Below are 16,727 nucleotides of genomic sequence, written 5' to 3'. Positions count from 1 at the left end.
CTGCAAACCTCCCGAATGGCTGTCACATGAGAATTAGATTCATCTTTGCAAAAACTAACCACAAATCTGCTCCAAGTCCATGATGTGGGTACCACTTCACTGTATAAACAGGGAGATATTTTTACTGAAACTATCCTATTTTGCACATATTTCACACTTCTGAAAATAACCACTGCTACTGGGAAGAGCAGCTTCTTGCTAATTCCAGGGAGGGCTGAACCTGCATCCAGGAGGGTGGCCTCTGCAAAGAAGGGCTACACTGTCTGCAGACCTGTGGGGCGGGGCAGAGCGCCCGCCTGCAGCCCCTCGAGGAAAGCCCCCCACTGGGTGTGCGGGTAGGAACACACGCTCTGGAGCAGACTGGCCTGGCTCAAACTCTAGCTCCCCCACGGATTAGCTCAGGATAGTAAGCAAGTCCCTCCACCCCGCAGAGCCTCAGTTTCTCCATATGTCAATGGGGATAGGTTGAAATCGTGCCTACCTGAGGATTAAATGAAATAGTGCAAAAAGTGTGTTTAGCACAGTACTGGTCTCATGTAGTTTCAATACATGGTAGCTATGAGTCTCCTTTGGTCTTGGTCTCTTCATCTTAAAATGAGATTGAAATAAACAGTCCCTCTTTATCTCTGGGTTTCTACCACTGATCTACAGTCTAGAGCAGGGGTGGGCAAACTTTTTGACTCGAGGGCCACAATGGGTTCTTAAACTGGACCGGAGGGCCGGAACAAAAGCATGGATGGAGTGTTTGTGTGAACTAATATAAATTCAAAGTAAACATCATTACATAAAAGGGTACGGTCTTTTTTTTTTTTTTTAGTTTTATTCATTTCAAACCGGCCGGATCCGGCCCGCGGGCCGTAGTTTGCCCACGGCTGGACTAGAGTCACATGATCAACTGCACATGTGTCTGTTTTAAATCAGAAGCTCCAAAGAGAGGGCAGGGCGTGTTGATACATCTTGATAGAACACTCAGAGGGTAAAACGTGCCCTTTGGCACCAAATAAAGGCTCAGCTGAATGTTACTATCATCCTGACGGGAGTCAGGCCGACCTCAGTGGGTGAGGAATAGATGTCCTCTCACCTAAGCATCTCTGGTTTCTGACTCGACAGTGCCAGGACATTGTGGCTTCACATGAGCTGATGAATACAGTGTAGGAATAAAGACCTAGCTCTGCATCCACCCCTTGTTAGCTGTTTGCTCCTGAGAAAGTTACTTAACCCTGAGCCTCAATTTTCTCCTCTGTAAAGTGGGAACAAGAGTTATAATATCACAGTTTGTTGTGGAAACTCAGTGCAGCCAGGCATGCGTGATATTACGTTCCACAGGACAGCCAGCAATGGCAGAGCCCCTTCTCTGTGCTCATCACAGAGCTGGACTAGGGGAGCAGGGACTCAATCTGGGGGAGGTGGCAGAGGCATGAATGCACTGGGACCCATCCATTACCCACCAGTCTACCCTATAAAGTTGGCACATCAGGTCTGACAAAGGATCTCTCTGAGAGAAAGCATCCATCAAGGTCAAAATTTCCAGAACGTTCTGAGAACTTCTGGGACCAACATAACAAAGTACCTGAAATCAGGGACACAGTGAAAATCGTGGGCTGCGCAGTCACGGTGGCAACACCATGGTGTGCTCCGTGTCCCCTAGAGGGGCACGTGAGGGCAGCAGGACATGAGGCTGCCCGGAGTAGAAGGGGAAGCTGCACAGAGGTGGTGACCTCAGGGCTGACCTTTAGGGATTTGTGTGGGCGTTTACCAGGTGGACTTGGGAGTTAGGAAACCGAGTTACCAGTGGGTCTCAGATGCAGGTGAGTCCCTGCAAAGACCCAGGCCCCTGGCCCTACTTCTGGCACCTCAAATGGTCCGGATCCCCTGCGGCTTCACATTCACAGTGCAGCGTGGGCTTGTGCAGCCAAGGCTCTGCCCCCACCCAACCCCTTCCTCTCCCACTGAGGAAAGCACACCTGCATGGGAGGGTATGGCAGTGATTTTATGGTGAAAACTGAAACGCACCTTTTTTTTTTTTTTTAAGCAAAGCCCTCCCAAGTGTTGGTACCGAATGTTAGTAACAGATTCCTTATGACCCTTCTGACCACTGAGCTCCCACACAGCTGAGACTGAGCACCTGGCTGTGGATGCTGAAAGGGCAGACAGAGCCATGAAGAGCGGGGCTGGGGCCCTTCCCTTTCCTGGGGCTGGACTAAGCGGAGAGGAAAAGACAGATGGCCTCTCTCAGCCAATCAGCAGAGAGCGCTTATCAGCCCTGTTCTGAGAGCTGGGGCAGGTTCTGGGCCTGGAAAACAAAACCTCTTCTATGCTCCTGCCCAACAGATTCTTTGAGCCCGGGGACATCACTCAGCCAGAAACACCTTGCAATTAAACACCTTTGCACTTGGCAGCTTCTAAATCTTTCCTTCCGCAATCTCAGAGCCATCCACTCTTTCCTCATTGTCTAGGCAGCCCAGCCCACAGCGCCCTTCCCCAGGGGACTAGGGAGCCACGGCTGCTTATCTGAGCTGCACTCTCCAGCCTGCTCCAGACAGAACAGGCTGGCCCAGGGCCAGGTCTAGGTGCTCAGAGCCTGAGGAGGGAGACCGGCAGCCTCCGCTTCCCTGGCATCTCACTTGGGTTTTGTCCTGTCTCTCTCAGGTCTGAGGAGGCCTGGGCATTTCGGTTAGGATGATGCCAGTGATAAGGCCTGGGCCAACTGGCCCTGCCAGTGCCCTCTCCTCGGGGTCCTGCTGCCCTTCCTGCCTCGCTTCCTCTCCACTCTTTCTCAGGCTCACACGTCCCCTGACCTCCTTCTCCAGCTGTGTGCCTTCGACATACACACATGCACACACATCTATCGGGCCTGTTGGAGAGAAAGGATGCGTGAGGCAAAGGAGAAGACAGGATGGAGCCTCAGCTCTGCTCTCAAACGGGTTCTGGGAGGCCTGGGACACCCTTCCTCAGCTCAGCCCAGCCCAGGCACAGCCAGGCACAAGTCAGCCCTCCGCCCAGCACCCTCCTAGAGAGGAAAGAAAGGAAAGGCACTGCTACCACCAGCTGTTGCAGTGAGGCCTGGTCTGAAACGAATCTTTGAAAACCAAAAGGAGTAGGCATTTCTAGCTGTTTTCTCTCTTGAGGCAGATAACATAATCAGCTCAGTTTGTTTCTCAATAGAGTCCGAAGGGGCCACAGAATCATAAAACATTAGAGTGTGTTAGAGCCTCTTTGCCTTCCTGCCCAGGGCCTGTCAGTGCAGAGCCAAGATTGGTCCTTGGACTTCCAACATCCAGGACAGCGATTTTCAACTGGTGGCCTCAAGAATTTTTAAAACATGCAATACCTGACTAGTCAGGGGCACTGGCTTTTTTCCCCTTAGACTGTCAAATAAAAATATGGCAATGGCCCAACACAATAGCCGTCTGGTGGGAGTGAATCAAAATTATATCTATCTTTTTGTCAAATTGGCAAAAAATATATTTGTTGGTGTGCCACAGAATTTTAATAATTAGTTTAAGTGTGCCATGAGATGAAAAATGTTTTAACGGCTGATCTAGGATACGGAGGTTCAGAGGTTAAGTAACTTAGCCAAGATTACACAGCTATTAAATAGCTCAGCCAAGGCTCAAACCCAAGTCTGTCTTAACCACTCTGGGATACTGTACATTTCCATGGAAAGGCTGGAGGGGAACCGGTGTGAAAATCACTCTATAAATGCCTGCCCCGGCCCAGGTGCCAGCTGCTGGGACCTGACCCTCTATCACTATTTCATGTACCAGGTTCCAAGCAGCTCCTTGTAAAAGAGCTCTGGGAACAGCATTGGCGAACTTACTACTAGAACTTTCACCTTTCTAATAACAGGAGACATTTTTGCTGAGAACCCAGAGACACAATGTTGCTGCCTCCTTGCTCAGGCCTAGGAGGAACCAATTGAACCAACTGTCTGTGGCCAGTTCACTATTCACAAAAAGATTGCAGTGAATTTATGCCGCAAAAAAAAAAAAGGGGGGGGGGAGAGAACAGAATTAAGTTAGCATCACAATACAGCATGTCTAAAACAGTCAAGCTCTCCCACAGAAAATATACGGTGCACCTGACTTGTAGTAAATAGACCAACCGAAGCCGTAGATATATCTGGACAAATTCTCTAGGACTACTTCAACATATAGGTAAATGTAAAGTCCTCATTTCTTTAAATAGGTTAACTCTAAATACATAAAACTCAATAACTCTGAATATAGCTAAGTCTAAAGTCCTCATTTCTTTAAATAGGTTAACTCTAAATATATAAAACTCAGTAGCTCTGAACTGCTCCTAGGGCAGTGATGGGGAACCTTTTGAGCTCGGCGTGCCAGCATTTTGAAAAACCCTAACTTAACTCTGGTGCTGTGTCACATATAGAAATTTTTTGATATTTGCAACCGTAGTAAAACAAAGACTTATATTTTTGATATTTATTTTATATATTTAAATGTCATTTAACAAAGAAAAATCAACCCAAAAAATGAGTTCGAGTGTCACCTCTGACACGCGTGTCATAGGTTCGCCATCACTGTCCTAGGGCCACTTTGGTGGCAACCGTGCAGGCCAGAAAGGACAGGCAACTCGAACGAGTATTTTCCTAGGTAGATTTTTTCCCCTTTTATTTTATTTCCTGCTATGAGGTGGGAAGTGTGTACATTAGGCTGTGGTTCCGTAGCACAGTGGCATGTTTTAAAATAGAGAATGAGATGTATCATACTGTGGCTTCCATTCCTTCTGGAAGTCAAGCAATCTTCAATCCAGGTGAAACGCTATTGGTCAGGTGTTCTGCCAGCTCTAACCAACCAGCTTCCAAGCCTGAAGTGCTGTTGGGGGGCAGGAGAAGCACCTGGGAACTGAGGATGGCGAGGGGGACTCCAGCCACGGCTGACTGGGCCTTTCCATCACAGAGGCTGAGGGGAGCCCAGCCCAGCCCTCAGGCCTCCAGAGCTCGTGCTGTGCACTGCACTGCGCTGTGCAGTTTCTAGTGTTATTGTTGAACAAAATAAGATTTCCAAATTCATTATGAACTACGTAATCCAGTGATATTTCAAAGAGCATTCTTTGCTAGCTTCCTGATAAACAAAAGCCACTCCAGTTCGAGCTGGGTCATCTGCCTTGTAGCTTTGCTTTCTCTTTTCCCCTCCTGGGTACCTCGGGGACCAGGTCACAGAGAGCCTTTGAGTGCGATGGCGAGCTCTTCCTCTATGACGCAGGCCTTTTCCAAGGAAAACATTTGGCTAAGTGCTCCGGCTATTTACGCCCCAGAGATAAACTATCAACTTGTTACAGTGATCTGGCATCCTGACGGGGAAATCGCAAGTTTGGCACTAAGGAAACTGGAAGTTATCTAGAAAATCCTGGAGCTCAGGCATCTGCAGCCAGCTCACTAGTCAACAAAAGGATTGCTGTGGCGAAGCTACGCTGGGGACTGTATCAAAACCCTGAGATGCTCCCTGAGAAAGTGACAAGGAAAGGAGAACTGAGTTAGCATCCTCCTGCCGTGTCTAAGCGGAACTGGTTAGGTTTGCTGAGTGCAGTGGGCAGCCTGCTGCTGTAACAGGAACACCGTGCACTTCCCAGTGGCCTCTGTCGGGGCAGGAAGGACGCAGGCAGCAGGATGTGCCTCCTATGCTCCCCAGGGCAGAGGGGCCCCTGCCATGACTCTGGAAGTAGAGCATGTGACATAAGCCTGATGATTCTGGCCCAGCACCCCAAGATGAGCCAATGGGGCTACAGGCCCCAGAGTGGCTTTATGTCATTTTTTAAAATGGATAAATGATTATCCCTTAATAGATTTTTTTTTGATAGAATAATTTAAGTTAAAATTAGTGCACATATAGAGAATAATTTCGCTTAAAATGTTTAGTTTAAGTGACAAATAGTTTTCTTTATTAAATTTCTAAATGTTAACATTAAGTGGAATGCTAGAGTCACATCCAAAAGAACAGACCATCCATCCTGTGTTGACTTTCTACGACCCGCTGCCCAGGCTCCCCCAGCACAGGTTTCCTCTCCCACGGTTTGGTCTGCATCCTGATTGCCCCCTGTCGTGGGGTCCCTTTCCAGATGGATTTATTATTATTATTGGTCCTCAGACTGAAAAGAACAGAATGAGGATGACAAAAGGATTGCAGCTGATGGTGGTGAGGAAACGGGAGATGGAGGAAGGCATGTGGGGTGCTAGGCTGGGAAGATCAACCCATAATCACGGCCCCTGAGAAGGTTCCTGCCCCGAAGGAGCCCACAGTCTGGTGGGGAGTGAGACCCCAACAATCCTAATACAGTGTGACAGCCACGGCACAGTGAGGCAGAGGGACCAGGACTAAGAAGGCAGAGCTGAGTTCTAATCCCAGATCGCCTACTTTCTGCCGAGCCTTAGTTTCCTCAATGCTGCAGGGACTCCTGAGGATGAGATGAAAGAGTGAGTAAAGGCTCTAGGTACACGGTCATCATCACTCTTACTGCATTCCAGAAGAGAGAAATAAGCAAGACGGGGGAAGCCCGAGGAGGATAAGCAGCTCCTCTGAGGTTGGGAAGCCTTCCTGGAGGAGGGGGTGAGGAGGGCTGAGGGCCTTGCAGTGAGTTCTCAGAACCACTGCCAACATCACCAAGAAATCTCGAGGACTGGGCCTAGTGCTGGACAAGTGTCCTGTTTTCAGAAAGAGAAAAAGGATGAAATACTAGAACTATATACTAATTGGCTTATGGTCAAGCCCCAGAAAAATTATGGAAAAGATTATAAAGAGGAGTTTGTGAGCATTTGGAAAACTAAAAGGTGATCAATGAAAGCCAACATGGATTCTCTAAGAACAAGCCCCTAAGCTGATTCCCTTTCCTGGAAATGGTGGAGGGGCTGGGAGCCTGCAGGATCGCCACCTGTCCGTATCGTGGGTCTGATAGGCTCTTCCAAGATCTGGGATTAGAACTCAGCTCTGCCTTCTTAGTCCTGGTCCCTCTGCCTCACTGTGCCGTGGCTGTCACACTGTATTAGGATTGTTGGGGTCTCACTCCCCACCAGACTGTGGGCTCCTTCGGGGCAGGAACCTTCTCAGGGGCCGTGATTATGGGTTGATCTATGGGTAGACCAGCACCAACAGTCTCTGGGCATCCTCATCACTGCACCCAGGCAGCCTCCGTGCGCTGCCCACCTCTGCAACCTCCCTCACCCATGCAGCCTCGGGCACCGCGGACCCACGCACCGCACCGGAGCCCCAGGACTCCACTCGCGCGGGTCCTGGGGAGCCACAGGGAGCTGCTCACCTCTCACACCAGGAGTCCACCACCGCCCCTCCTGTTCTAACCTCTTCTTTCTAAAATTGCTTGCAAGTCCTTGTTTCTCCTCTGCCCAAGGTATTGATGGAAACCAAGGAGTGAGCACTGCGTATCCTGAGGTCAAACTGGCAGGAGCAGGATCCCCATGAGCTCTTCATGGGCCTAGGAGTTCTGGTTTGGGAGGCCTCAGAGTGTACCGAATGCATGGAAACACGCCCACCTCACACACCTCTGTACTTTCTGCTGTAAGAATTCTAAAAGGATTTTAATAATTTTGCTTTTGAAATCATTTGGCCAAGAGTAACACAATTTATGGTTGGCTCTGATTTCTCGGCAAACATTAGGCATGTTCAGAAATTCTTGGGGAGTGAGAAAAATCTACCTACAAATTGTTTTCAAAAGTAATAACATTTTAATGAAGACTAAATTTAACAATTAATGAATTTGACAACTTGTTAAACTTTGCAGAAATTTAATTACCTGCTTATAAATTTTGATTTTGTAGTTCTCTTTTCATATTTTAGAGCGAACTGATTTTCTTAGGCCTCGAAAACTTTCATAAGCTCCTGAGCAGCTCACTGGCCCTGTGCCCATCGTCTGAGGGCAGGTTAAGTGGCCTCAACAGCAGGCATGAGCATCTGGACCCTCTCCCCGGAAGGACCAGAAACAACGTTCATGATTTCAACTCTTGAGCCCTGCAGGAACTTGAACTTGAGATGCCTGTGGGAACGCACTAGCTTCCTGGTATTTAGGTTATTGTTTTGTACTCTGGTTCACTCAAAAGTGGTGACTGACATAGAATATATATGTTCATAACTAAAATATTACTTCCCCAAGCCTGCTGGATAGACAAGGCGTGAGTGGGCAGCACCTATAATTGACCCTCCACAGGTGTCTGCTCACCTACCTGCAGGGGTGTCCAGGCTGTCCCTGGCTGGGCAGGACTCCACCTAAGCATGCTCCACATGCCCCGGCTCTCAGATAGGTTAATGTGGCTAGAAAAGTCCAGGTCAAATTTCAACAGCTAGTCATTTCTTCTGTTAGAGAAGCGTTTCAGGGAGTGGCGGAAAGACTTTTTGGAGAAAGACCATCAGTGGGAATAATTGAAACCAGCATACAGTTCTCACGCAAGAGCAGTGTGTCTCAGTGACATCACAAAAGCCTCCTCCATACCCACGTATGAACTAACACATCCCTAGAACATTCTCCACAGGCCACGGGACCTCTGCACAGCCTCAGGTGGTCATGCCCAGAGCCTTGTGCATCGTGGGTGAAGAGGCCTGTCAGGCTGCTGGCCAGCCACTCGGCCTCGTCCAGCTCATGGCCAGGCAGGACTCTGCCCTGCCCCCTCACCCCAGACAAGCCAGGGAAGAGAGGCATCACTCCTGCCCACACAGGCCCCATGGTCTACCCACATCTCAGCTGCTGGCCTCGGGAGCTTCCAGCCACCCTGGGAAGACATTCATGAGGCCATTTTCCCAGCAGGAGGGTGGCTGCATGGAGAGGTGGTGCAGTTCGCGAGCCTGTTTCTCTGCTGGGGCCTGGGTGGGCAAGTTGGGCTGCCCGGGACCCAGGGAGGGAACCAGGACTAGGAAGTTACACGCAGGTCTGGCCTGGCTATAGGCTCCACTCTTTTAGCAGAGAGGCCCTGCACTGGGGACAGCCTGCCCGGGACCCGTCATCAGTATGTGGTGCCTGAGTGGCTATGTTCCTTGGGTGCCTGCCCCATTTTCTGTCAAGAACCCCAGCCAGGAGGAGGGGCGCAGGGAGGGGACTGTGGCACCCAAACCTGATCACCTCCACACCTACCAAGTTTGGCACTGAGGTTTGGGAGCCCAAGACCTGTATGCCTGTGTTCCCGTTGCCACCTTCCTTCTCCGGAGGCCTCCCTATGCCGCTTTCCTAAGGAATCTCGCAGACTCAGCGCGGCCACGGGGGCTGCGCTTCTCTGCACGTGGAACATCCCGCGCCCGCAGCCCTAGAGTGCAAATACGGTCTTTATAGACGAGGTCGGGGCGCTCACTCCACTCAGAGCCCTGTGCGGCCGAGTCAGTGTTGGCCTGGCGCTCCAGGCACGGCTGCCCTTCAGAAGGGGAGCCAAGGGAAATACCGCCGGGCACTTTGCACTGTTCCAAAGGGAGAGCTCTGCCACGCACACCGAGAACTCAGCTTCATTGACAAAAAGATCCCCATTCTCCACCTCAGTGTATCTCTGGGGCCCTCTCCTCTGCAGTCCCGGCTGTTAACATATGCCTTCATGGAAACATCTGTCAGTAAATAACCTTACACTTAGTCCTGGAAATTCAAAAGCAGAGACGGTGACTTGTTTGTGTGGGATGGGGAAGGTGGGCAGTGAACAACTTCAAAACTGTCAGCTCTCATCTATCAGAGGAAAGGAAGAGAGGACCCTCGGTGACACCTGCCCCGGCTGCCTTGTGCTGGGTGCTCCTGTATTCACGAGACCATGGGAAGAGGCAGGGTTCTTTCCCTGTTTACAGAAGAAGAAACTGAGGCTCAAGGACCTGTCCAAAGTCCCACTGTGAGGAGACGAGGCCACAGAAACTTGAGCCGAGGGCTCTTGACTCCCAGTCTGGGGTCCTATCCCAGCCCCACACTTTCTCCGCGGAGTCCTCAGTAGTCGGACGCCTCACCTGGCCCTCCCCAGCGATGCCTGTATATATAACAGGCACAGATTTCTCATCAAAGGAGGATGTTCTGAACTGGCCATTTCAATGGCACCGCATGACAGTCTTAGTGCTGCCATCTTCTGCTCTTCCATCCATTTGCCAACTTTTCAGTGCTAAGTATTTTTCTGACTAATTTTCACCCATCATTTAATTTTCTGACCTTTGCCAAAGGCAAAGGGAGGTTTGAATGCAGGAGATCTGCTGGAGCTCAGCAGGGGTTTGAGAGAAAACTGTTTGGAAATGTGGTTACTGACGGGAGCTAATGTATCCTGGGTATCGTGGGAAAAGCAGGGTGCAGGAGACATGTGGAGTTTTGTTGTGTGTATGTTTTTTGTAACAGTAGGAGATACTAAACACTTGTATGCCATTTCATACCTATTCCATGATTTTAGAAAGCATGCCATACCTAAAAGCCTTCAAGGAAAGATTTCCCAGATTTGCCTTATAAATTGTAAAGGAGCTCTGGCCAGTGTGGCTCAGTTGGCTGAGCAGCATCCCATGCACTGAAGGGTCTCGGTTCAGTCAGGGCACGTGCGGGGGGCAACTGATTAATAGTTCTCATTCATATCAATGTTTCTCTTTCTCTCTTTCCCTCTCCCTTCCCCTCTCTCTAAAATCAATTTTTAACAACCTTTAGAAAAAATATTAAAAGGGGAAATTTCTTCTACATCATAAAAATTACTAATATAGTTGAAATATGGGCAAAGAACACCAAAAGGTAACATAGAAGAAAACCAAATTATCAGTAAAGATGTTTTTTGAAGGGTATAACACCTTGACAAAGAAGAAGTATAAATTTTTATATTATTAACCTGGCTGACTAGCAAAGATTAAAAACAGTCTGAGGGACACAGAGACAAGTCAGCCTGGGCCTCCCTACCCTGGAGTTCACTCTGGCTGGAGAAAAAGAAGAGAGCTACAGTGTGTGGTCGCTGAACCACCCAAACCTGGATTCAGATGCTGGATATGCCCCTCACCAGCCATGTGACTTCAGGGGTGTCACCCGGAGGACGGGTGTGTAAATACACGGATGGGGGTATGGTGAACACTCACTCCATGCTGGCTGGGAGGGGTGTTTTATTGTTGCTACCACTCCAGTCAGGGTTCTCTTAGAGCTAGGGATTCATCATCTGGGTTCAGAGGTCTATTTATTTACCTTCTGAAATTATAAGCAAAGTTGTGTGAGTCTGTGGATTTTTCTAAATACAGATCTAGAGCTTTCCCAACATTTTTAAAGAGACCAGTGGCCCCAAAACATTTAAAGAGAGCTCTTTGTAGAAATGCCAAAGGTAAAGCTAAAACCATGACAGCACCCACAAAAGTAGCTCAGGCTGGGAACCACAAGGCTGGCCGGCCCTTCCCCCGAGCGCTGCGCAGGAGCCCTGCAGGGAGAGCCAGTGCTGGTCTCAGGGGCGTATGCTGAGGCTCTGCTGGTCTCCGGCACCAGCATCCCCACCAACGGCCTCCCCTGTGCCTCGGACTCGGGAAAGAGCTAGAGCCTCCACGCCCACAGCAGCTCTGCTCCAGCTGTCGGGGACAGACTCCCATTCTCTGCCCTGGTCCCTGGGGCTGTGGGCTGAACACAACCAAAACCTTTTTCTCCTTCATGAATGCTCTTTCTGGGTCTGGCCTCCCCTTCCCAGGACGGAAGAGGCACAAGGCGAAGGGAGCAGCCGCTTGTGCCACATCTGCTACCAGGCGGTGTGGAGGGTACTGCCCACCCCTCGGAGGGGAGAGGGGGTGGTGAACAGGTAAATGAGTGGGAAGCCTGTCCCTGAAGCATGACGGGAGGAGCCTCCTGGGTAACTGTCGGCCTTAAGCACCCACACCGACCTTCCTTCTGGGGGCTGTCTGGGCACTGGGGACAGGGGGGGGGCGAGCCAGGCCAGCCCCGCCTTCCCATCAGGTTTCCAGGGAGGTTGCCCTAACCCAACAGCAGGGGCTCAGGAAAAGCCCCCTGAGATGTGCCACGAAGACCGAAAAACCCCAACTTTTCCTGTTCTGCCATCACATGTAGACTCATCACGCCCAACCACCATCCAGGAAGGAATCTGAGAAGTTTGATGTACACAGGCGAGCTGAGCATCCAGCCCCCAGAGTCACCCCTCCCCGCTACACACAGAGGGAAGCACAGGATTCCCAGGAGCACAGGTCCAGAGAAGGCTGGTGAGGGCATCAGAGCAGCCCCACCCTGGGCTCCTGCTGCCGGCAGGTCCCCCCGGGCCTGGGTCTCAGTAAACAGTTGTTGAGTAAACATACAAATTAACAGAAAGAACAAGATGGGACTTTCCTAGCATGTTCGATCTTGCGCATCTCGGATTGGGGAATATTTTGAAGAGAAGCTGAAGCAAAGTATGTGATTTTATTTATTTTAAAATGTGTCGCTAATAAGATATGTAGCTCAATGGCTAGGTCCTGAAAACCTTCTCAAGGTTCCTCAGATGAATGAGGAAGAAGACATCAGCCTATTTGGAACTTGGTGACTCAAGTTTGTTGATGGGACCAACATCCAAACACAGGAAACCACCAGGGGGATGGGAGCGGGAGAGGGGAGACCTACAGTAGCCATTTGGACCCCAAGAGAGACCCATTCCTTCTGAATCAAACTCTGTGACATCACAGAAAATCACAGAGCAGATCCAGTCTCCGCTTCAGAAGAGCCGTGGACAGGGTGCATCCTAGACACTATCCTTTAAGTCCATGGCCTGCCCGTAGAACTGCAACCTCAGGCGTGTGAACTCCAGCATCTGGCCCTCCGTGAGCTTTCCTTGGAAAATACACAGGCTGAGCTAAAAGAGCACTTGGTCCCCCAAAAGGATGTTTGGAGGCCAGTGTCTGAATCTCAGAAGCATCCTGAAATCGCTGGCTGTGTGGCCAGATTTGGGGCCCTGCTTGCGTCCCTGTGACTACACGGAAATTCATTCATGAAAAACTGTGGCAGCTGCCAGTAAGCACGGCCCTGACAAGGCGGGTAGGAGTCAGAGCTGAGGCGCCAGCCGGCTGGGCCCACAGGACTCGAGAAGAGCAGCAGGCATCTCCCCGACGGGACGAGGCGGCCGGAGCCGCACAGCACTGATGAATCTGCTGCATTTGGTGGGCACTCGTCTCTCTTTGCCACTACAACCAACTTTAAAAGAGAAATCACTCCAGGAACTCCACACAAATGATCTCAGTAACCCTTACCACCTTAAATGAGGCAAAGATGATCTCCCTTCTACAAGCTGGGGAAACTGAGGGCAGGGAGAGGTAAGGAAGCTGGCCCAAATCACATGGGGGGGACGAGGGGGAAAGTGTTCCTGGGGTCCAGGCATCCTGCCCCAGCCCTGAGCTCCTAACTGTATATCACATTACAGTGGTCCCCCCTTCTCCTTGGGGGATACGTTCCAGGGTCCCCAATGGATGCCTGAAACCACAGATAATACCAATACATAGGTATGTATGATTTTTCCTATATATACCTATGATAAAGTTTAATTGGTGAATTAGACACAGTAAGAGCTTAACAATAAAAATAAAGCAGTCATAACAACATACTATAATAAAAGTTATATGAATGTGCTCTCTCTCTGCACACCAGCACACATTTCTTTTTCCTTTTGCACAATTTCACAGACAGAACATTCATTCTTATCTCAGATCTTAGCAACTTCAGCATACAATTTTTTTTTCTTTCCTTATTAAATCGAGAACTTTCACCGTTTTGCTTCAAGGAAGCACTATACAGCTTCTCTTTGGCATATCAGAATGGCCAGCATTGCTGCTCTTGCACTTTGGGGCCGTGGTTAAATGAGATAAGGTGACTGGAACAACGGCCTGCGATGCAGCAGCAGTCGAAATGATAACGGAGATAGATGGCTGCTGAGTGACTAAGGGCAGGGAGTGTGCACAGCGTGGATACGCTGGACAAAGGGATGAAGGGATGATTCACGTACCAGGCGGGATGGAGTGGAGGGTGTGAGATTTCATCACGCTACTTAGAACAGGGCACAATCTAAAACTTATGAATTATTTATTTCTGGAATTTTGCATTTAATATTTCATACCATGGTTGACTGTGGATAACTGAAACTGCAAAAAATGAAACTGTGATGAGGGGGGGTACTGCCACAGAGGTAGTGCCCGCGTAAGGTGCAGCCAGGGTGTATGAATGCGACTCAATGGCCTGGCCACGGCCTGTGACCTGTGCGTGTCTGTGTCCCCAGGTCCGTGGAGAGACTGCCTGCAGGCCCTGGAGGATGGCCACGACACCAGCTCCATCTACCTGGTGAAGCCAGAGAATACCAACCGCCTCATGCAGGTGTGGTGTGACCAGCGGCATGACCCTGGGGGCTGGACCGTCATCCAGAGGCGCCTGGACGGCTCTGTCAACTTCTTCAGGAACTGGGAGACGTACAAGGTGAGACCACAGGGCCTGTCTGTGCTGCCCACTTTGAGAGGCCTGGCTGACCAGGGAAGGAGCCACTGGGAGGGAAGGTGCCCGCTGACCTGTCAGGGCCTGTGCAACCCCAAACAGTAAACACCTGAGGCAAGAAGGATACTGACAGGGCCATCTCTGCAGACCCACCAGGGCTGGCGAGGGCCAGTAGCTCCCTCCTGCCTGCCGCTCGCCACTGCTGGGAGACAAGAGTCCCAAGTTCCGACCACAAGCTCCAAGATGGGTACGGTGGCCCCCACCCCAGCCTGGGTGTGGGAGCAGCTCACTCCCAGTTGGGCTTCCCTGGGGAAGACGTTCGCACAGCCCAGAAGGGACAAGTCCCCATTCCCAGGGTGGATACTCATTCTCACAGTAGGAAAGGCTACTAGGACTCGGTCGTGCCTCTGCCTCCTTCCTCTAAACAAGGAGGTGGTGACAGGGACAACCAGAGCAGCTCGGCTTACTGGGTGCCCGCCACGCACCAGGCAACACCCGAGTGCTGCCATTCAGTACTGCATTTAGTCTCACGTCAGCCCTAGGAGGCACATACTGGTAACGGCCCGGTTTATAGATGAAAAAGTGAAATAACTCGCTCAGCTTGCAAGTGGTAGAGCAGTGTCCAGAGCCTAGGCCTCTGACAGCAAAGCCTACAAACCCCCCCGGCCAGGATGCCTGTCGCGGCTCTGCTGGGCCCCCTCCTACCCTGGCTGCCCTCCGACCCACCTCCTGCCCGGCTTATGTCTTGGCTTCTCCTCTCCCTCCTCTTTCCTCCTCCTTTCTGTATTCTCTATCTCAGAGACAGTGGAGCACGGTGGTAAGACTGGGCTCTTGGTTCAGATCCCAGCTCACCCCCCAGCACCTTGTGATGCAGGGCTTTCTGGGCTCCAACACACTTTCCAGGGGGGACAATGACAGCACCCAGCTCTTAAGAGCTGGCAGGAGTTGGTGAAGTTCTGATAACAGTGCCAGTATAGTCTTGAGCTCACCAAATACTATTATTACTATTATTATTATTATTAATGAATCCATCTATTTTCAAGACTTCAGTGGCCATGACTCAGCTGATGACTCCCCAAACTACATGTAACACAGTAACAAAAGCACCAGATTTTAGACCTCAGAGGGAGCCCAGGTGGATGTGGCACATGTTTGTCACAGATCACACCTGTCTGTGCTTTAATGTTTGCATGACTCTCACACAGCCCACCCCAGAGAAGAAAAGCGAAGCTCAGAGGAAGTAAGCACTTGTCCGAGGAGCTCTGTTGCCTGCCTGCTGTGTGCTGGGCTCTCCATTTATTTACCTTGCCTCATGTTTCCCTGCAGACCGTGCGGGGAAGGGAATGAAGGGAATATAGCATCCCGCGTGTCCACGCAAAGCCTAGCACAGAGCAGGCACTCTCTAAGTTGCCTTGATGATGCATGATTGAGGCTCAGAGAGATGAAGTGACTCATCAAGTCACAGCCAAGCAGAGGAGTGGGGATTTGAACCCAGGCCTGCCTTAGGCGCTGCCTGTGTCCAGGCCCTCTGTCCAGGGCTGTGCACCTGACGGCCAGGCCCTGCTGGCCGAGGGCCCTGCATAATCCTCACTAACGCTCTCCTGTGTTTTCTCCAGCAAGGGTTTGGGAACATCGACGGTGAGTACTGGCTGGGCCTGGAGAACATTTACTGGCTGACGAACCAAGGCAACTACAAACTGCTGGTGACCATGGAGGACTGGTCTGGCCGCAAGGTCTTTGCAGAGTATGCCAGTTTCCGCCTGGAGCCTGAGAGCGAGTATTATAAGCTGCGGCTGGGGCGCTACCATGGCAACGCTGGCGACTCCTTCACCTGGCACAACGGCAAGCAGTTCACTACCCTGGACAGAGATCACGATGTCTACACAGGTAGGACCGTTCAGTCAGACCCAGGTGGAGGACCAAGAACAGAGGTCAACCACAGCCAGTCCCAGACACCAGGGCCTGAGAACAGGGAGATCCCCGGGTCCAGCTGCCTAACCCTGTCCCTGCCCCTGAAGGCCCACTCCTCTGCCCACTGGCCATAGGTCCCCTTTGCAAAGCTGGGTCAGAGTGGCATTTACAGAAAGGTAAAGTGTGTACAAATGACACATGTGATGGCCAATCCAGGTGCGCTCGCATAACCTCTTACCTGAGTGCTGAGTGTCAGGGCCTCACATCCCCATGGACTTTGGCCACATGCCATGCTGGTCCCACCTCCTGCCAGCCATGTGCCCCTGGGCCTCTTGCTAATCTCTCTGGGCCTCAGTCTCCACATGGACACAAGGACCAGACCCACCTCGCAGGGAGATGAGATGTCAGAGAGGATGCACTGGGCTGCTTTGGCT

At 50.9% G+C, this 16,727-nt stretch overlaps 2 protein-coding genes across 17 annotated transcripts in view; one reads left to right on the top strand and one right to left on the bottom strand.

Moving 5' to 3' along the window:
- Positions 1 to 16,727, bottom strand: part of RALGPS1 (Ral GEF with PH domain and SH3 binding motif 1) — a 257,027-nt gene that overhangs the window by 80,729 nt on the left and 159,571 nt on the right. The window lies entirely within an intron of this gene.
- The window catches only part of ANGPTL2 (angiopoietin like 2), a 35,695-nt gene that overhangs the window by 15,761 nt on the left and 3,207 nt on the right, over positions 1 to 16,727 (top strand). The window contains exons 3-4 of the mRNA XM_059658061.1: positions 14,174 to 14,367; positions 15,999 to 16,269. Of these exons, the coding sequence (XP_059514044.1) occupies positions 14,174 to 14,367; positions 15,999 to 16,269 (465 nt within the window). The remainder of the gene's footprint in view (positions 1 to 14,173; positions 14,368 to 15,998; positions 16,270 to 16,727) is intronic.

This window comes from Myotis daubentonii, chromosome 11, assembly GCF_963259705.1.
Source record: "Myotis daubentonii chromosome 11, mMyoDau2.1, whole genome shotgun sequence".
In the NCBI taxonomy this organism is placed as follows: Eukaryota; Metazoa; Chordata; class Mammalia; order Chiroptera; family Vespertilionidae; genus Myotis; species Myotis daubentonii.
Note: the sequence above shows the minus strand (reverse complement) of the source record. Positions and strands in the feature narration are given on the sequence as shown.